The 20729-nt window shown below is 49.7% G+C and overlaps 4 protein-coding genes and 1 non-coding gene across 6 annotated transcripts; all 5 read left to right on the top strand.

The window, feature by feature from the left end:
• Positions 1-327: 327 nt before the first annotated feature.
• Positions 328-4495, top strand: H257_08339 (hypothetical protein). The gene is made up of 3 exons (XM_009834170.1): positions 328-1154; positions 1590-1951; positions 2274-4495. Exons 1-3 carry the CDS (start codon positions 341-343, stop codon positions 4395-4397), a joined length of 3300 nt encoding a protein of 1099 aa, XP_009832472.1. The 5' UTR covers positions 328-340; the 3' UTR covers positions 4398-4495.
• A 652-nt stretch (positions 4496-5147) lies between these two features.
• Positions 5148-5219, top strand: H257_08338. The gene has a single exon. It is a non-coding gene; the product is annotated as a tRNA-Met (tRNA).
• Positions 5220-5679: 460 nt separating this feature from the next.
• On the top strand, positions 5680-6595 carry H257_08337 (hypothetical protein; the record flags this gene model as incomplete). The annotated part of the gene is made up of 2 exons (XM_009834169.1): positions 5680-5767; positions 6456-6595. The coding sequence occupies 2 exons, from the start codon at positions 5680-5682 to the stop codon at positions 6593-6595; spliced, it is 228 nt and encodes a 75-aa protein (XP_009832471.1).
• Positions 6596-7846: 1251 nt separating this feature from the next.
• On the top strand, positions 7847-19025 carry H257_08336. 2 transcript variants are annotated; one of them, XM_009834167.1, is made up of 10 exons: positions 7847-8611; positions 8722-8810; positions 9350-11563; positions 11878-12092; positions 13141-14220; positions 14276-14495; positions 14926-15404; positions 15989-16382; positions 17345-18516; positions 18809-19025. In XM_009834167.1, exons 1-10 carry the CDS (start codon positions 7884-7886, stop codon positions 18974-18976), a joined length of 6759 nt encoding a protein of 2252 aa, XP_009832469.1. In that variant the 5' UTR covers positions 7847-7883; the 3' UTR covers positions 18977-19025. The 2 variants fall into 2 exon arrangements, with proteins under 2 accessions (XP_009832469.1, XP_009832470.1); XM_009834168.1 differs by lacking the exons at positions 17345-18516; positions 18809-19025 and having other exon boundaries at positions 7884-8611; positions 15989-16485.
• A 238-nt stretch (positions 19026-19263) lies between these two features.
• H257_08335 (hypothetical protein) lies at positions 19264-20346 on the top strand (the record flags this gene model as incomplete). Its single annotated transcript, XM_009834166.1, has 1 exon — positions 19264-20346. One exon carries the CDS (start codon positions 19264-19266, stop codon positions 20209-20211), a length of 948 nt encoding a protein of 315 aa, XP_009832468.1. The 3' UTR covers positions 20212-20346.
• Between the last annotated feature and the right edge of the window lie 383 nt (positions 20347-20729).

The following is a 20729-nucleotide window of genomic DNA, read 5'->3' as shown; positions in this document are numbered from 1 at the left end:
GATCTATCGTGTTTTGCCACGAGTATTGTGAAGCCAACTCCCAGTAGCTGCACCACTCGATTGCATCGACTACAGAGTACCGGACCGGTATGCTCGATTGAAGCGACGACCTGTTACGTAGTATTCGAGTAAAGTAGACATACTTCAAAGGGAAGAGAGCCATGGGAGACCAATCTTAAGAGGGCCATGCTACTGCTGTAGTGCGAGCAACTGTCCAACGGCGGTGGCGTGGCGGTGTGTTGTATTGCTTGGATTCATGTTGGAAGATAACAAAACATGCAAATGTCATCCGGATAATCAACCGGCACTCGTATTTGAATTTGGTAGGTGTGGTTGAACGATGGAAGACCCCACGGTTGAGGAGTCGACGCGCAAGTCGCTGCTCATTCCGGTGCATAAGAGCGATGAGATCGTCGAGCTGTTCACGGACGAATTCCCCGACGATGCAAACGACATCATGGACATTCTCCGAGCTGAAATCGCGCCGCTGGAGGTGTGGCTGAGCGTCGCGATCGAATACTACCTCCAGGGGCGCACGGATCAATTCGAAGTGATCTTAGATCAAGCGACGATGCCAGAAGCCGAGGAGATCTATAACGACGATGCCGCACGGAAGAGTCGACTAAAGATGTTCAACGCGTGGGTGTCGCATTATGTGAACGTCATGTGGAACGAAGACGACGAGCGGCGCCGCGAGATTCCCGCTCAAAAGGCGGTCGCGTTGTTCCAAAAGGCCGATCGCATCGATGCGCAGTGCCCCAACACGTTAGTTGGGAAGGCACTCATGTTCATGGCGAAGGGGGAGGACGAGCGCGCCGAGCGTTTCCTCAAGAACGTGCTGATCGCGGACAAGGAGAACCTACCCGCCATCCTCGCGTCGGCGCTGCTGCATGTTCGCAAAAAGAAGTTTGTCGAAGCCAAGAAACTTTACCAGGAAGCGATCGTGCTGCACCCGAAGAGCCCTCAAGCGAGCCGCATCCGCATGTGTTTTGCCTACTGCTGCTACCAAATGGGCTGCGTGGACAAGGCCAAGGCCGTGATGAAGTACGCCGCCGCGCTCGACGACAGTAACGTCACGGTCATGATGGCGAACGCGCTGTGGTCCCTCGCGTCGTTGCCCGCCGACGACCGCCTCCGCTCCATGCAAGACGAAGGTAAGCGTGAATCGATCGATCGAGTGTTGTTGTATCCTGGAGTTTGTATGGACCCCAACTTTGACCTTGGGTTCTTTGAACGGCATTTTGCATGTCGAGAATGTATTGTCCTGCGGTGATGCTGCCAATCACACTAATTAACGTCATACACTAAATGGTGCTTTCCTACAATCATCTGATTGGCTCAATTATTCTTTGGTCGAGTGTGTTTAATTGGTCGAGTCGATTCACTCCTTCTCCATGTTGCCCCAGTTTAGAAGAATACTCGCAACAACAACATATATATATATATATATCTTGCCGTGGTTACATTTTACGCTTAATACACTAAGTATTCGTCCTACACCAATTCCTTGTTGATCTATAGCGTTGCTTTCATCATATCCACTGCATGGTCCGGCCCTTCTCATATACGCATATGTTATATGTCCATAGGCTCTCGCTTCATGGCGCTAGTCCATCACGCGCACGCATTGGATCCGAAGCACCCGTCAGTTCTAAATCACTTGGCCAACCACTACTTTTTGCAGTGGATTCCGCTGCCGGGCACCGTGTCCGTGGTCCGGGGGTCGGCTATCGCCACAACCACCCACGACATCTCAAACGACGTCGTCCACGGCCAGCTAATTTGCATCGGGGACAAATACATTGCGTATGTTCAAGACGTGTCATCTCGAAGCATCACGCTGGACGTTCCTTTCAAGGAAGTATCTCGGTCAGGGCTGTCGATCAGTCGCAAATTGTACGACCAAATGAACACTCTCGCATCGAATGCGTACCATGCGACTCAAGTCAAGGTATATATATATATATATTGTCTTTTTACCCAAAATTTTTAGATTTTTTTAATATTATCTTTTTACCCATAATTTTTAGACTTTTGTGATGATTCGCCCAAATCTATCTCGATCGATTCTTTGAACGGACAACGTTGTCCTGTGGGGATTGGATATCACACTAATTGAAGTCATCACACACTAATTACATGTTGATCCTGGTTTCCTGCAATCGCTACATCGTCGTTTTCTGCCGATGATTCTTGTGTACATGATTTTTATGGTTGTGATTCATTCATTCTCCATGTCACACTCCAGTTTAGAAGAAACCATATGCATGTAGGAACTGCGCGCAGAAAGTTGCTACTTGATAGCGCGCGGCCACCACGCCGAAGGCAAGTACCAGGAAGCATTTGGGTATTATTACAATGCTGCGCGCAGCATGCCGTCGTACGCGATGCCATGGTACGGCCTCGCACAAATGTATTACCACCAGAACGTGCTGGAAAAGGCGGTTGTGTACTTGGAGAAGACGCTCAAGCTGTTCCCAGACAACACGGACGTGCTGCTGTTCCTCGGGCATGTGTACCGTCGGTTGGGCCGCAAAGCGGACGCAATCGCCAACTTTCGACGGGTAGCCGACCTCGACCCGGGCAACGTGGACGCGCTGATCGGGACCGCCGAGATCTTGCACGTGTCCACGGAGAGACATGAACAACTGGCGGCAATTTCCGCATATGTAGCGGCACAGCGCGTGCTTCAAAACGCCATGGAACCCGTGCCCGACGGCCTGCACACGAATTTTGGGTCGCTACATATGCGAGTGGGGCAGATTCACGAAGCGATCGAGTGCTACGGGTTGGCCCTCAACCAGAAAACAACGATCGCCGCCATATTTGAGGTCCCCGCTGTCACAGAAGCCAACGTGACGGTGCTGTACAACTTGGCGCTTGCGTACGAAAAGCTGGGCGAGTGGCGCGCGAGCACTGGGATTTACAAAGCGATTCTCGAGACATTTCCGTGGTATTTGGATGCGTTGCTGCGGCTGGCCGTGCTCGAGCGCGACGTCGGCAACGCCGACAAGGCCACGACGCTGCTCGACCAGGCGCTGGCCCAAGACCCGACGTGTGCCACGGCGTGTTTGCTGCAGGCCAATATGCATTTTGCCAAGCGCGAGTGGAGTCTCGCACAGAAAAAGTACGAGGCGGTGCTCGGGATGAAGCAGCCGGATGGCGGCATGGCGATGAAGAACGACCCGTACACGTTTCTGAGTATGGGCAATATTTTCATGAGCAACATTGGCGAAAAGGGCCGCTATGTCAAGAATATGACGCTGAGCGAGACGTACTACAAGAAAACCCTGAGTGGCCATGCGCAAAACGTGTATGCGGCCAACGGGATTGGCATCATGTTGGCGGAGAAGGGCCAGTTTGACAAGGCCAAGCTCGTGTTTGCGCAGGTGCGCGAAGCCGCGCCAGACATGCCAGACGCATGGATCAACCTCGGACACATCCACATGGCCGAGCATCGGTTTGGCGAAGCGATCCAGCTGTACCAGGTTTCGCTCGCCAAGCACTACAAGGGGCAGGACGTGTCTGTGCTCCTGTACTTGGCCAAGGCGTACTATGAAGCCAAGCGGTACAGCGAATGCATCACGGCGCTGACAAAAGGCATCCACATGGCCCCGCAAGAACTCAAGCTCTGGTACAACTTGGCGTTGGCGCAAGAGGATTTCGCGGTCGCGACGCTCGGCGAAACGTCGGCGTCGGTGGCCAAGTCGAGCCGCACGATGGCGGACGTCCAGCGCGCGATCAGCGACCTCCAGCGCGCCCAGCGCATCTACGCGTTCTTGGACGTGGCCGTGCCGGCGGAAACCTCGTCCAAGAAAGCGCACCAGATCGAAATGGACAAGGTGCGCGACCACGCCAAGTTTTGCCACGAAACGCTGGAAAAGGCCAGTGTCCATTTGGAATTTGAACGGCAGCGCGAAGAAAAGCGCAAGGCAGACGCGGAAAACCGCCGCCGCATGGTGATGATGCTCGAAGACGAACAGCAAGCGCAGCTGGTGGCGCAAAAGGAACGCGAGGCCGCGCTCGAACTCAAGCGCGCGCAGATGCTCAAGGCGACCCAGGAACGATTGAAGGCGGCTAGCGAGGCTTGGAAACAAAAGGAAGCGGATACTGCGTCCAAAACGGCCAAGAAATCGAGCAAGAAGCGCAAGGCAGATGTGTCGGACGACGAAGATGACGAAGATGATGTTGTTGGCGCGATCCCGGACGCGGCGGCGGCAGCATCATCGCCCCCACCGGCAAAGAAACCAAAAGCCACCGACGACTTGTTTGGTTCCGAGTCGGAGCACGAAGACGACGAACGAGAGACAATTCACGGCACAAATGTATCGCCACCCCGGGAAATGGACGACAAGCAGCACGCGGAGTTGTTTGGATCGGATTCGGACGATGATTAAAAAAAAGTGTGATGTAGCAAGTGTTTGGACGAGGGTGCGCCGGCGGATTATAAAAAAATAATATATATCGAGGTGCCACCATCACCAAAGTACATATAATAGTAACGTTATAATCGATAGTACTAGATCGGGACCTGAAAGACTACTATTAATAGTTTTTAGAATGACAGGAGGGATACTAGTAAGTAGTACATACTAGTAACGTTATAATCGATACTGCATCGGGCGGGACCTGAAAGACTACTAACGTTAGTATTTAGAATGACAGGAACGATGCTATTAATAGTAAGTACATACTAGTATGTAAACTACAGTAGTAACGTTATAATTCGGGGACCTGAAATACTACTAACGTCAGTATTTAGAATGACAGGAGGGATACTAGTAAGTACTAGTTAGTACCTATCTGAGCACGTTAGATAAGTCGTGGCCTGCCAAAAAGAGTGAACGGGACTGAGAAGGTGGTGGCGATCTGTGGATATCGCATCAATGAGCATCCGCAATGTTAACGTTGAGGTGTACGTAGTAACGATCGTACGTCAATTGCATATTGTCAATCACGTTAGAACAAAGCCATAACTGTTAGTCAAGGCATTCATTCAGAAGCGAATGGTAATGCTAATGCAGTTTAAATGACGCCGATGGTATGTATTCATTCCATACCAGATCCTAGTGTATTATCTTTGTGACATCACTATCACCATACTAGCGATTGAAACTCACTTATTATATACAGTAATAGTTCATCAAAGCACTTTGGCGCAGAGGAAGCGTGTTGGGCTCATAACCCAAAGGTCCCTGGATCGAAACCAGGAAGTGCTATTTCTTTTTACAGGAAGTCGCCATACATGCTCCCTTTTGTTGGCCGCCTCACCACAAGAACGTTTCTCACCATGTGTGATGAGTGAGAATACATCAACCAACATCCCTTCATGTACAGGAGTCATACTCTTCACACCTTTCACAGCATGCAGCACTCCCCAAGGCCGAATACATACTTCGTTCCTTCAAGCCTGGCGAACGATATGACGAACAAAGGGTTGAAGTGTCATTGTTTTCGCGCGACATTCCCATGTGTTTAGCCTTGTGATTGGTTGGGAAAAGTGTCATTTCACGCCCGGGAGTTTGCTGTTGTAGCTACCTACGAGCGATGGCGTGCGGATAACCAAGACCGTACTTGAACAGGATCATTTCTATAGTGCAGTCATCTTTACTTTGTTTTCCAAAGTAGACGATACCAATAACTTTGAGGATCGGAAGTGACCCCCTCCGTTGACTCGGGATGTCGGCGCACGTGCTGTGGACGCAAGTCCGGGTCGTGGCTGTTGATGAACGTCCACTGTTGCTATTCCAAGACAGTGTGAGCGGAGGTGGGTGTTATGAGAAGTTATTGGTATCGATTTATTCGTTTTTTCCCCGTGCTTACTGTTAATTCATGCTACTGCACACACACACACTCCCAAACCAATATTTACTCGCACGCTGAGCGACCTTGCACACAGAATCACAACTACTCCTAACGCTACAGTATGTATTCTACTAGTACTCCAGTAAGGAGTTGATCGTGCCCGAGTGTGACACAGCCAGGGAGCCTGGAGCGAAATTGAACCCAGACTGCATGACGAGGGTACGGGCGGCAATACTTTTCACGTATATACCCCCATCATTCCCCGATTTCGACACCGCCTGCTAATAAACGGGTTTCAGAATGGTTTAGTTGTGGTGGGCGTATGAAGTGCATCCCGCTGCACCTTGGTCGACTCGACGTCGGCGAAAGTGTCTTCCTGGTACGAGGTCCCCTCAGGGCTTTTAACACGATCACTCGCTAAAAGTGAAGTTGAGTACAGTACTGTACCTACCTTGCATGACGAGTCCAGTAGGAGACGTGTCAACCCAAGCGTAGTACTTCCCCAGTGCATGTTTATCTTCAGCGCTAAGTTAGCAAACGATATCAAACCAAGTTGTTACAACATGCACATCGCCAAATCACCGAACAGGTGCTATGAATCAAGTGTCGTCGATGTGCGAATCTTGCTTTTGCCATCCGGTGAACGCTAGAGTTAGACCCCGGCGAACGCTATGTAGCTGCAAGGCCAGTGGCAGACAACGGCCACACCGATGGATGCGACATCCCCATCCAGGGCGACTTGTTGTTTCAAGGCCACACAAGCCGACACTTTCCGTACTGCATGCATTGAAGGGTGGCACTTGCCGGTGTTGAAAGGTGGACTGATCTCGTACTTGTAACGCGGCTAGAAATACTGTAGTTGGTTATGCTACCTCGTGCCAGCGAATTTTCAGCTGCCACTTGCGGCCAAACGAAGTAAGTATGCAATTTTGCTCCACGATCGTCAGTCGTCGTCCTAAAATGAATACTCTACATTAATATGTATGTGGAACGCTCGACCTTGGAAACTACTCGGTGTCGTGAAAGAATGCGCAAAGAACCCTGTGTATACCGTAGCCCCATGAGTACGACCTAAATCGGAACGTCGATCTCAATGAGATGGCTCCGGTATTTCTTGGGTGTCGCGTGTTGTGGAGATTCAGTAGAGCCGGCGAATGTCGATTTGGTTGGCAATAAATACCCTTCCACAGTGCCATCCGTGGCGGGGCCGCCACCGGCCTCCAACGACATGTGGCTGAAAGTTTCCTTGATTTTGATTGCAACTTCACAGTCATTACGTACATGGGTGGGTGTATAAATGAAGCAAAACCAAAATGTGTTCCCGTCGGAAAAGTTCCTCACACATCATGCGTCAACTCGCTCCCTTTCGTCATTTACATCACCACCACCGACTACCAGTAGAGATGGAAACAAGTCACTTAATACAATGGTGAAATTTGCTCGGAAATCAATTTACACGAATTTCCCCTGGTATAACTAGGATTTGATTTGTAACTCAGATTTGCAGGTTCAAAACACTAGGAGATTTCGCTACAGGATTTGACCAATCGAATGCGTCCCACGGTTCGTACATCCGACCAATATCGGAGCTAGGATGATCAGAGTTTGGTTGTGCGAGGGGGCATACAGTACAAAAGTCGCAATATTGGGCTGATCGACGTCCTGTCGTCGTAGAGGCTTCCCTTTGAAGCATCAACAGGCATGCATAACTCCATTACATGTGCATGCTATGTCCGCCGATCTAAATGGACAGCAGTGTGACGTAATAATGGTGATGCCATTGAGAATAATGCAATCATATATCATGCATTTTGCATCCGTTTCAAAATGCGCAATTCGATCCGTAGGATCGAAATTCGGATTGGAGTCCTAATTAGGACCTTGATTTCATATTCGAAGTTTCGGGTTTTGGGGAATTCCAACTAGACTGGTTTGGATTGGTGAATTGGCAGTATTTATAGCCAATCATCAATTCGAATTATTTTAGCCAATCCATGGTCTCCATCAACCTATCGCAATTGTATGGGAGTTTGGGGCAGTGGCGCCCACGAATTTCGGTTCATTTAGGATCCAACACGATGAGCGGGAGGAAACGGAATGAAGCGCGCATGGAGCTTCAGGAACTCCAGATGGACCTAAAGGAGAACCTGGCTGACGTCGACGAGGTGGCATCGGCGACCCCGGAGAAGGGTCGACGAGGGCGGCGCAAGAGCGCAAAGTACGAGGCCGTGGCGTACAGCAAGGACGACGAAGTGTCCGACGACGATGGCGACGGAGCCGCGGAAAAGGAGACGCGCCGCAAGACGATGGCGCGAGAGATGAACACGATCCGCAAGGAATTCACGCTGGAAGTGATCTTGGGTCGACGCATCCACCCGAAGACGGGGTCGTTCGAGTACCTGTGCAAGTTCGAAGCCTTGTCACACCTGCACATGCGATGGTTAACGTACGAAGAAGTCGAGCTGTTTTTTCCCGCAGGTCACATCAAGCGTAACAAGGTCCAAGCGTACGACAAGAAGTGTCTGCAGGGTGGATACACAGACACGGACGAAGTCGACGACCTCGACATTGGCAACGCCACCGTCGAAACGATCTTGAGCCACCAAGCCGGCGTGTCCAACGAAAGCTTGGACAAGAAGCTCGACGACCGACGACTCAACGTCCCGTACGCTCGCAAGTACCCGCGCGTCACAGACATCTACCTCGTCCAACACCACGACGCTGTCATGGAGCGATGTCGCGGCATCCTGCGGCGCCTGATGGCTGAGCCCAGCGCAGAACCATTCTTGCACCCCGTCAATCTATCGTACGTATAGCCTGTACCCTATGCCTTCGTGATATGCCGCGTATCCCACGAAGCAACATGCCTGTACTTTCTCCCCCGCCCTCAGTATGCCTAACACACTGTGTATATAGGGACGCACCAGGCTATTTGGATGTGATTTACAACCCCATTGATTTCGGCACCATCCTCGGCCGCTTGAAAAAGGAAGTGTATTATTCCGGTACAGTTCCATATGAGTATTATATCATCCAAAGTTGTATAAATATCATCATTACAAGGTGTGTCCACTTGTGCTGACTCACGAAATGTATCGATCGATTCTTTGTATATAAAGATCGTGTCACACTAATTTCAGTCATACACTAATTCGATGTGGAATCGTCAAAAGCATGGATTTGATTGGCTTGTTGATTCGTGGTTTTGGGTTTTCATTGGTCGATGATCGAGTGCCTGCTTGCTTCTTCGCTCCAACACACTTGAATGTTTCCAAGATCGTCGACTTGACAATATATATATATATATATTGTGGTATATTCGATACGAATTTCCAGACCTCGTCGAATCGATTGATCTCGCCGCCGAATCGAATCACGAATCATCGACGCTATTGGCTAATATTCAATTTGAGTGGATTATTTGATTGGCTCTTGCAGCAAGGACAAGTATATATTCAACCAATCAAAACTCGAGTGTGATTCAATATGGACAAAACCAGGCGACTTTTGCACGTTTATATTCACAATATTTGTTTCATTTTAGGGCCAATCGCCGTCGCGTTGTTTGCATCGGACATGCGCTTGGTGTTTGCCAATTGCAAAGAATTCAACGCGGAAGGGTCCGATATTGTCGTGACCGCCGACCATTTGGCCAAAGACTTTGAGAAGATGTTTTACGAGTGGGTCATATGTCCATCGGCGTGGAAGTTGCTGCCGTCCACGGGCGACGCCGCGGAAGACGCCGACATTCTCGCGCAGTTCCACTCGGAGATGGAGGCTTCGGTAGCCACGTGGCAGCCGTGGGAGGCAGGGTGCTCGACCTGCCAGCGCAACGACCAGCTCGAACACATGCTCCTGTGTGATCGATGCGATAACGAGCTGCATGTGCACTGCTTGGACCCGCCGCTGGACGGCGCGCCCGATGACGAGTGGTACTGTCCATTTTGCGAGCTCCGGACCTCGTACGAAGCCATGTGTCTGCCAAAAACCACATCTGATGAAGGCCAAGATGGCGGCGGGATCGACACGCTGTCACAACAAACCCCCCATCACCACCACGGACACGGAGGAGTGACCCCGACCTTTCCCCTCGTCTTGTCGACCCCTGGTGCCCGCGGAGACACGAAATTTCTACTCGACGCAGACGTGCGGACGACAGAGTCGCGGCGGCAGTCGCTCCGCCTCTTTGGCAACCACACCATGTTCCTTGTGCAGTGGAAAGGGCTGTCGATTCGATGCTCGACGTGGGAGCGCGCCGAGGACATTGGCGACGACGACGCGATCGTGCGGTACTTCAAAACCACCAAAGTGCCCACAGACAAGGAGATCGCCCAAACAACGTGCCAATTGCCATGTTGTGCCAAGGCAAACAATGGCAAGAACCAACAACAGCGTCCTCCCTCGGATGGCACTATCCTGGCCAGTCGTTGCGCGTTGGATCGGTTTTGTACGCTGGGCGCCGGCCACGACGGCATGTGTGACCGCGCGTCGACGGCGCTCACGAGCTCAGCGGCAGCGGCGGTCGTGGGCACGCCCGCATATACGCATCAAAAACATATCGAGCAGATCCGCGCCCAACTGTTTGCGTTTCACTGTTTGCTGCATCATCACGCGCCTGATATTCGAGTGCTCAAGCAGTGCGGCGCGGCCACGGTCGCATATGCATGGGCGAAAGAATTGGGGCAAAAGGGAGCGAGTAGTACCAAACAATCGAAAGACGAGGACCAGGATTACTCGGAAGGAGAGGACGAAAGCAGCGACGACGACGACGAAGACGACGACGACGACGATGATGATATCATGCCTCAAGTGCACATGCCAGCATACTCGCAGCTGTTTTTGGAGCCCGAACATCACAATCCCCCATCTTGTTCCAAGGCTTTGACCGATGACTCGGATCGATCCCGCAAGCTCGTGGCGTTGCCGCCAGCCACCCAAGTGGCGTCCGTGCTAGCGGCTATGGTGGAACACGTGGCACTTGGCTACGAAGCGACATTGGTGCGCGTCCCCCCCAAGGTGAAGAAACCGCCCCCGGTCCCCCAAGTGGACATGACGTCGTGGAGCCACTTCCACATGGACACGTTTGGCCCACACCTTCGGTACACAGAGTACTATGTGGCGATTCAAAAGAGCGTGCACGGACTGGGCATGCGGCTGGGCTTGTCGGACGACGGCGTCGCGAGGGTCATGGGGTTCCAGCGGCTGCAAAACGGCCAGGTGGGCGCGGCCGAGCTCACGGGCGTGATCGCACCAGGCGATGTGTTGGTAGGTATCAACAACACCCCCACGGCGCGCATCGTGTTCAAACAAGTGGTGGAAATGATCGGCGCATCCAAGGACTACGTGCTCTTTACATTTCACACGACGAGGCCGGCGCCGTTGTTTCCCCCAGCGTGCGTTGCCAAAACCATCGAGCGGCGGTACCTCCCCGTCCAAGCCAATACCGATACCGATGTCGACGATGAGCCGGACGCGGCACCACCCTCAGTGTATATTCCATACTCGTACGAGACATTCGAGTCGACGTTATCCGTGCAGTCGCGACGCCAAAAGGTATTCACGGCGCTGGAAAACTACGCCGCGCCCACGGGCCCCGTGCAGCATGTGCTCGCGGGTATTATGAAGGGCACGCTGGACCCACACGAACATTTTGCGAGCTTTTTGCCCGTCAAGAAGACTTCGACTTTGTCGAATGTCGTGGTGGTAAGCAAGAATCCCACCGAGTTTGTCCCGTATGAGCAGTCGCCTACGTTCAAAGGTAAAAGTTCAAACTACTTTATTTTTAAAATTATATATATTATTGTGCTTTCGAGTGACATTTCATTGTGTTGTGGTTTCTCGTTGGAATTTATAAATCGATTTGATTGGCTACTTCAGATTACCTCAAAATTATTAGCCAATCAAAACCTTCTCAATGAAATTCAACAACCAATCAGATCGATTGTGGATCGGTTTGGTCGGCGCGAAATTCGATTGCACCCCAAATATTTGTATATCAAATCGACAATATATCAAACACCGTATTCGAACCTATACATACCATCTAATATATATATATATATATATATATAGGCGGCCGCACACTCCGACAGTACCAAGTGGATGGACTCAACTGGATGATTTCGTGCTGGAAAGCCAAACGCTCGTGTTTGCTTGCGGATGAAATGGGGCTGGGGAAAACTGTCCAAGTTGTTTCGTTTCTTGAACATCTTCGGACTGAAGAAGACATTCGAGGTCCGTACTTGGTCGTGGTGCCGCTGTCCACGCTCCAGCATTGGCGACGAGAGGTACTGTTTATTATCACACATTATTTATAATATTTCACCAATAATTTCTCGATTGATTACTCATTCCTTGACCGTTGGACTGTCATAATGTGGTTTTCTAGTGATGGTCATATAATCGTAATTAGAAGGCATACACGAGTGGTGGAGTTAGTTGGTGTCGACGACGACTGGATGAGTTAATTTCTGGAAAATCGGATTTGGCTCTAGATTCTCGTGCCGATTCTTCATGTATCAATATTTTTGATTGCGTTTCGATATATTTTATTGGAATTTGTACACTAGAAGATGATTCGTACACTGGTGGAGTTGTATATATATGTTGTACTTTTCAGATGAATTACACGAGCGATTTTTGCATTCGATTTGAAATCAATGGAATAATGTTGGTTTTGAATGGCTGCTCGAGTACAGGGAGATACAACAACGTCTGTTGAGTTTTGGGGACTTTAATCAATGGAGCCTAGTACGCTTATGTGATGGATGCAAGAGTTGATATAACGAGGGGTTTTAGTATATATATACATGAAAGTATACATAAAAGTATGTATATATATATATATATATACATAAAAGTATACATATATACATGACTGCTTGTTGAAAGTGGTATCGTCGGCAGTGTGGTTCGATATGTTCCATTTCGGTTGAAATTTGGACTTGACACAGTTGATTCGAGAATCGATTGGTGTGAGATTTTCAGCTGATAGATATATATTCAATGTATAATTGTATTCAAAATTAATGCTGTACGTTTTCGGTGGGGCCAAATCCTGCGACGATCGTTGATTGGTTGTTCATTTATCTCCACCGTGGACTTTGATTGGCTAGGACATTCTCAAAACCCTTTGCCTGTTTATTCATTCGAGTATGTCTACTACTAACTACTAGTACGCAAAGTCCATCTTGGCACGGATTGTTTGGACACGATCAAACTCCTCGTCTATATATATAAATAAATATATATTCACGACGTGTTGAGTAATATCAAACTCCTCGTGTATATATATATATATATATATATATATATTCACGACGGTGTCGAGTATAGATTGAAGACTGGACGGATATGAATGTGTGCGTATACCATGACGTGGGTGAGCGTGGGACCAAGTTTACAGGCAAAGATTTGCGCAGTTTGATTCGGGCGCAAGGATGGTACTACCCCAACATGGAGCAGACCAAGTCCGTGTTCAAATTCAACGTGTGTCTGACCACATATGAGACGATCTTGGCGGACTTCGAAGAGTTCGAGGCGATTCATTGGCGGTTGCTGGCCGTGGACGAAGCCCACCGCCTCAAGAGCGCCGGATCGCGGGTCCTCAAGCAGATGCGCGTGCTTAACGTGGACCGCAAGCTACTGCTCACGGGCACGCCGCTGCAAAACAACACGCAGGAGCTGTGGGTGCTGCTGAATTTTCTCGAGCCAGTGATCTTTGACAACATGGAAGACTTTAACGACAAGTACGGGCGGTTGCATTCGCAGGAGCAAGTGATGGAGCTGCAGCGCATGCTCACGCCGTACTTGCTGCGTCGGGTGAAAGAAGACGTCGAGAAGAGCATCCCTCCAAAAGAAGAAACGATCATCCAAGTCGAACTCACGACGTTGCAAAAGCAGTATTACCGCGCGATCTACGAGAAGAACCGGTCGTTTCTGTACCTGGGGACGCAGAACGGCCTCCCGACACTCAACAACCTCCAGCTGCAGCTGCGCAAGTGCTGCAACCATCCGTTTTTGATCAAGGGAGCGGAAGAGCGCGAACTCGAAGCGCTCGGCGGCATGCCCGACGCGGAAACCCTGATGCAAACGACGATCCAAGCCAGCGGCAAGATGGTGCTAGTGTCCAAGTTGCTGCCGAAATTGAAGGCCGAAGGCCACAAGGTGCTTATATTTAGCCAGTTTATTCGCCAGTTGGACCTGCTGGAGCGGTATTGCGAGCACGAAGGGTTCATCTACGAACGGCTGGACGGATCGAGCATGGGGTCGTCCCGTCAAGCGTCGATCGATCGCTTTTCCAAGAAAAACTCCAAGTCATTTTTGTTTTTGCTCAGTACCAAGGCCGGTGGCGTCGGCATCAACTTGATTGCGGCCGACACGGTGATCATATTTGACAGCGATTGGAACCCCCAGGTACGTACACTCTCAAACGACACAAAAGTGATGGTGATATTTGGATGGGTTTTAGAACGACCTGCAAGCCCAAAGTCGGTGCCATCGCATCGGGCAAAAGAAAAGCGTGAAAATCTACCGCCTCGTGACCCGCAACTCGTACGAAAGCGAAATGTTTGATCGGGCGTCGAGAAAGTTGGGGCTCGAGCACGCCGTGTTGGGCACGGGGTCATTTAGCGAAGCCCACGACATGGAGCGACCTAGTGCCGAAATGCTGCTCGAGTTGCTGAAAAAAGGTATTGCAAACGTCGTCGTGTGACGTTTTGATTGGCTGAATATACTTGTATTTATAACCAATCAGAGCCACTCCAAATAGTTGTGATATGATGGGGGGGTACTATATATATATATATATATATATATTTGGACCGAATCCACAATACACACAGTGGGGTGTGTGTTTGGTTTGTCGCTTTTTTGTATATTTTGAGCCAATTAAATGAATACAGTATCGTCATCACTAGATCTACATCCTGACACACATACTTGTAGACATATATATATTTGTTTTGGGCCACATAAAAATGTTGTATATATATATACCCAATATATATATATATATATGTATATAACGTTATATCTCTACCCCGACACTACATGCTTGTAAACATATATATATATATAGATAGAACCTTGCGCTGATAAGTACAACAATGCTTTACATAGGCGCGTACGGACTCATGGACGACGACGACAGCGCGTCTCGATCGTTTGTCGAGCGTGACATTGAAACGATTTTAAAAGAAAACGCGCACGTCCGCGTGGTCAACAAACCGGTCGACGACGACGACGTGCAGCCCAAGAAGCCCAAGGGCATGATGGTATTTGACAAGACTTCGTTCGTGGCCGAGGGCAGCACGGGCGACCTGAGTGTGAACGACCCGAGCTTTTGGGAAAAGGTGCTGGGGCACATCAGCGTCGAGATGCTGTCCAAGAAACTCGAGGACGGATCGGCGTTGGCGTCGCGGCAGACCAAAGCCAAGTTTATGGCGCAGCTGCAGCAAGCGCTGGGCCAGCTCATCCAAGACGTGCGCGAGAACAAAAAGGAAAAGGATGCGTTCTTCCAGCACGAGTACGAAGTCGCAGTCAATATGCTGCAGCGCCTCGCAGCTATCAAGGACCAGTTCTCGTCCGATCAACGCAAGGTATGTACAGACAGCGAAAATCCATCGCATGGCGTGTATATATGTATTATATGTGTGAGGACATGGAAATATATATGTGCTGCTGCTTCATTGGTTGGTTTTGTGTGCATATATTATGTGTGGACGTTAAAGAACAAGCTGGGGTTATATATGAAACGGTATTGGAGTGTTTGTTATACACGTACTGCGGATTTAGCTGGGGTTGGATGTTCAAGTCGTGTTGGGGTCGTGTGATGTATTGCGTTGACGGTGTCTTGTATGGGAAACACACAAAGTTTGGGTGATTTGTGGGAAAATCAAACAAGATATGATTCAATGGTACCATTGCCATGTCTATATAGAGTAAGTAGATAGACGATGGACATTTTGTATATAGACATTCTACGTTTGGATATGTTTCATATGCTTTAGAAATAGGATGGTTTTTCGTCTTCTACCTGACAATGTTTGAATATATATAAATAAATATATATTCAAACATTGTCAGGTAGAAGACGAAAAACCATCCCCTATTTCTAAAGCACCTGACAATGTTTGAATATATATATATTTATTTATTTATATATATATAATTGTCTATGTAGGTGTTTGAAAAGTACATGGATCAAATGGCCAAGTCTCGCGTGCGCAGCTGCCGAGTCAACACGGCGGCCGTGAGCTTGGACGATGCGAGCTCGCCCGTCCGACGGCCCATGAAAGCAACGGACGGGCGTCGGACACGATGGAAAAAGCTGAAAATCAGCCGTTCAAAAGCATCTCCCGTCGAGTTTGAAGGCGCGGGCGGGGACGTGTGCACGTTGTGTGGCGAAGGGGGCGTGCTGCTCTTGTGCGATGGGGCGTGCCATCGGTCGTTCCATTTGGACTGCGTCGGCTTGACAGACGAACCGACGGACGCCAAGTGGCTGTGCCCAGACTGCTCGGCGGGTAAACACCGGTGTCTGGCCTGTGGCAAAGTGGGCAAGATGGGCTCGGAGCAAGGTATTTAAGAGTGTTTTGTACCCAAACTGTTGAGCTTTTGTGCCGATTCGCACCAAATGTACTATCGATCGATGCTATGTATTGTGAACTTTCGAGTGACATTTCATTGTGTTGTGGTTTCTCGTTGGAATTTAAATCGATTTGATTGGCTTCCTCAGATGTGCTCAACATTATTAACCAATCAAAACCTTCTCAATGAAATTCAACAACCAATCAGATCGATTGTGGATCGGTTTCGTCGGCGCGAAATTCGATTACACCCCAAATTTGTATATCAAATCGACAATAGTACTGACATTTTTTTGTAACGATCGACGAGTGTCACACTAATTTCAGTCACACACATTCATTGGATGTGGTATTGGTCCATGAGTGGATTAGATTCGCGCCATGTGATTCTTGGTCCAAGCCCTCGAGTTTTGAATTATTAATATCAGTGAAAATAGAAATAGGAGCCACAACCCAATATGATGTGTATCTTGGGACGACGAAACTGTATACTACTAGCTAGTATTATTGTATTGTCAAGATATTCGATTCGAAATTGGAGTATTTGGGGGCTCCATATCGAATGACCAGAATAACCAAATAAATAGATGGGCAGAGAGACCAATCAAAACATGAATCAACTAGCCAATCAAATCATCCACTCGTTGACCAATTCACCAACCACATCGCATTAGTGTTTGTGTGATTCAAATTCGTACTATCTTTACAAAAGTCAAAGATATCGATCATCGATAGATTTGGCAAAGAATCAAAAGTCAGCCAAATTTGGGGTAAATGATCGACAATATGTGTTTCAGTTGTCTATTGAGTCGATGTTATGAATAGCGATTGTATTCAAATATATAGTGTATATAAAATTAATTATTTTAAATTCTATATATACAGTAATTGGTATTGAGTTTGACAATACATACCCAGCTCATGAATATATGATGAATGCGTGTATCTTGTAGGGGTCACGCAGTGTGCGATGGCAAAGTGCGGTCGGTTTTACCATCTCAGCTGCATGCACAACACCAGTGCCCACGTGGAATGGGTCGGAAAGAAGCGGTTCCGGTGCCCAAGTCACTTTTGCGCCGTGTGCGACAAGGGCGACTCGGCCAAGAAGCGGCTGCTTGTGTGTACACACTGTCCCAAGGGTTTCCACGTCAAGTGTTTGAAACATCAGCGTCTGCTGCAACTGTCAAGTGCGTACATGATTTGTGCGGATCACCTCGAGACTGGCAAAGGCACGTTGGTGCAAGGGGACGAAGACGAATTCGATGAGGACGACGACGGCGACGACGAAGTGGAGAAGGATGTGATGGACGATCGAGGCGAATCGTCCGAGGACGAAGCCCCCCTGGCTCTGTCCAAGCGAAACGCCAGCACCCGCACGATCAAACGACCTAGAAAACTGGCGGATGCTGCAGAAGAAGACGACCAACCGTTGATGAAACGTACTCGGTTGTCCCCTGCCGCCGCCGCGACGACTCCCACACCACCCAACCATGCTAGAGGGTGGACGCGGTCGGCGGTGGCGGCGGCAGGTGTGTCCTCGGACGAAGCCTCCGTGCACGACGACGACGATGACAACGATGTGTCGGACACTGAGATGGTCACGCCAGTGAAAAAGAAACGTGCGGCGCCGAAAACCAAAACACCAGCAGCAGTAGGTCCCCCCCCTGCGAAACGGCGACCAAAGGCGGGTACTGTGGACGACGACGACAGTGACGTGTGTACCTTGTGCAATCGACGGGCTTCGTCTGCGATGCCGTTCGTGTCGCCGGCGGTTGTCGTCAACAAGAAGCCGGTACCGGTGCATCAAGCTTGTCTCCCATCATCGTCCAAGCCGGCGCCAGCGATCCAGAAAGCCAAAGCGACCGCGTGTGCCAAGTGCCAGCTCAAAGGCGCGTCCATCCCGTGCCTGTCGTGCCGCCACGTGTTCCATGTCCACTGCGCCGCCGCCGACAAGGGCGCGTTCGACGACTCGCACGAGTTTACATGTCACTTGCATCGATGCAGCAGCTGCAACGACTGGGTAAACGAGGCCGCCGTGATTTGCATGCACTGCCTCGCATGGTTTCACCCGACTTGTGTGGACACCAAGCCCGAAGACAGCTACTGCTGCGCCAATTGCCTCGAGGTAGTATTATTGTCCTGTATGGCCCCAATTTTGGACGTTGGGATGCTGTTGATTCACCAAATCTACCGATCGATGGATTTTCTTTGTACTGACTTTTGTATGCAAAGATCAGTGTATCACACTAATTTCAGTCACACACCTGAATTCGATGTTTGTGGTCGATGAGAGGATTGGATTGGCTACTGGATTCGTGATATCTGGGTTTTGATTAGACATATATCGATTCTAACACGTGAATTTCGAATCGCCAATCATCGATGCTTATGGTTGTATATGGCGGCGATTTATGTAGACTCCGACCAAGCGAAAGCGGCCAACTGACGACGACAATAACGACGACCAAGTTCCTAGTGAGGCCGGCGACGAGACTCCATTTAGCCGAGAAAACGCAGCGGACAAACAACCGGCGGCTTTGTCGCGGAGCTCCCGACGGGGGCGGCGGAGTGTGGGTGGTTCCTAACAATTTAAACAATAGCAACGCTATACATACCCAAGAAGTTCATGAAAACGAGCTCATGTGCTATCGGGCATCCTTCCTTTAGTGTACAGTCCAAGTGCAATTTGATCGAGATTACCAGCAGAATGTTGGTGCATACTAGTAGGTATCGCAGAATGTTGGTCCATACTAGTAGGTACTACTCCGGAGTATGTAAGTTAATGCCTTTCAATGGCAGGATGTTTGTCCGGTTGCCTCCGAGACATACATTCATACGATATCGTCGTTCGCGACAATAATGCTCAAAAGGAATGGACAACCCCGTGCTTCGCCAGGTGCTGTTGGGATGTTACGACCCCAGCAGTCCACTGCGCCACCTCCGCGGCCAACGAGGCATCTTGGAGCTCATCTTTGCCAAGCTCATGAAAGCTTGGGAAGCGCACATCGACGACAATGCTCGAGGCGTCATGCGTCTTGGCGGCAGGCGAGGGGCTTCCATGCAAAACATTCCAGGGCGAGTACCGCAGAGACTTCGCTTCCCCGAGCCGTGGCCCCAAACGATGGACCCGCTGTCTAACCGACCATATGACTTCCATGTTAACATGATGCCGTTTGTCATGGGCGACATCACGTCGTTGCCAACGTCCTGTCAACGGTACCACGATATCATTGTGGGATGTCTGGCGAAGAACAGCAGTGGCGAGCACGGTAAGGTGGGGTACCTTACTATTCACGAAGGTATGGTGGAAGCTGGCACGTCCCAGCGCCGCGGTGGGCTGCACATTGAAGCAGGTGGCGGCGGCGGCCAGTCCATCAAAACCGAAGATTTTTTCTGGGGCCAAGGTCGTTTCGAACAGAACGTCCTCCATGGCGGCATCTACATGGCATCGACGGTGGAGCATTCATGTGCGATGTACGATGTTGTGATTCAAGACCCGGCAAGTGTCGTGGGGGCACTGGGGGACGTGGAGCACTTGCGATCGAGTTTGGCCAAAAAAGACATCCGACCGCTGCTTCTTCAAGCGAACGAGCTCGTTTGGATGACCGATCGCACGCCCCACGAGTCGTTGCCATTGCCGGTCACGACGTTTCGCCAGTACTTTCGCCTAGTCACGAGCGGAGTCTCCCACTGGTATGCCGACCATTCGACCCCCAACCCGTTGGGCATTCAGCCCACCGCCAAGATTGTATTCGGCAACAAGTTTCACGCTGTAGTACATGATGTGTTGAAAGCTCCCCAGAATGATCTATCCACTTAGCGCACGTTGTCCTACACCTTTTTGCAGTTAAGTTGACCGAATGCCCGATTTATATGGCCATATGCCCGTTATAATTGGCCATGTGCCATTTAATTTGGCACACGGATGTCATGTGCCCGATATAATTGGCCGTGTGCTCAAGCAATTGTCCATCTGCCCAAAGAATTGTGTCATGTGCCCGATGAAAATGGAAACCACGCAATAAAAAGTCAATTCAATATAGAAATGGTCGTCAAACGACACATGCAGCATCGTTGCTGTGACGTCACATACCAACGCCCATGCATGTTGCCCATGGCCTCCGCGCGTTCATCGAGGGTGTGTTCCTTGAGGTAAATCGAACAATGAGCTCTGCGGCCAAAAGATTCAAATTTTGGACGGAGTTGTAGTGTATGGAAGCAACGTTGAAGTACACTATGGCACAGTATACTTTGTTCTAGTAAAAATATCGACGTCGACAATTTTAATTCAATACATTGAAGTCGATATTATGATAACAGTATACTTTATTCAAGTCA

The sequence above is a fragment of the Aphanomyces astaci genome, assembly GCF_000520075.1.
Source record: "Aphanomyces astaci strain APO3 unplaced genomic scaffold supercont1.18, whole genome shotgun sequence".
NCBI classification, from domain to species: domain Eukaryota; phylum Oomycota; class Saprolegniomycetes; order Saprolegniales; family Verrucalvaceae; genus Aphanomyces; species Aphanomyces astaci.
Note: the sequence above shows the minus strand (reverse complement) of the source record. Positions and strands in the feature narration are given on the sequence as shown.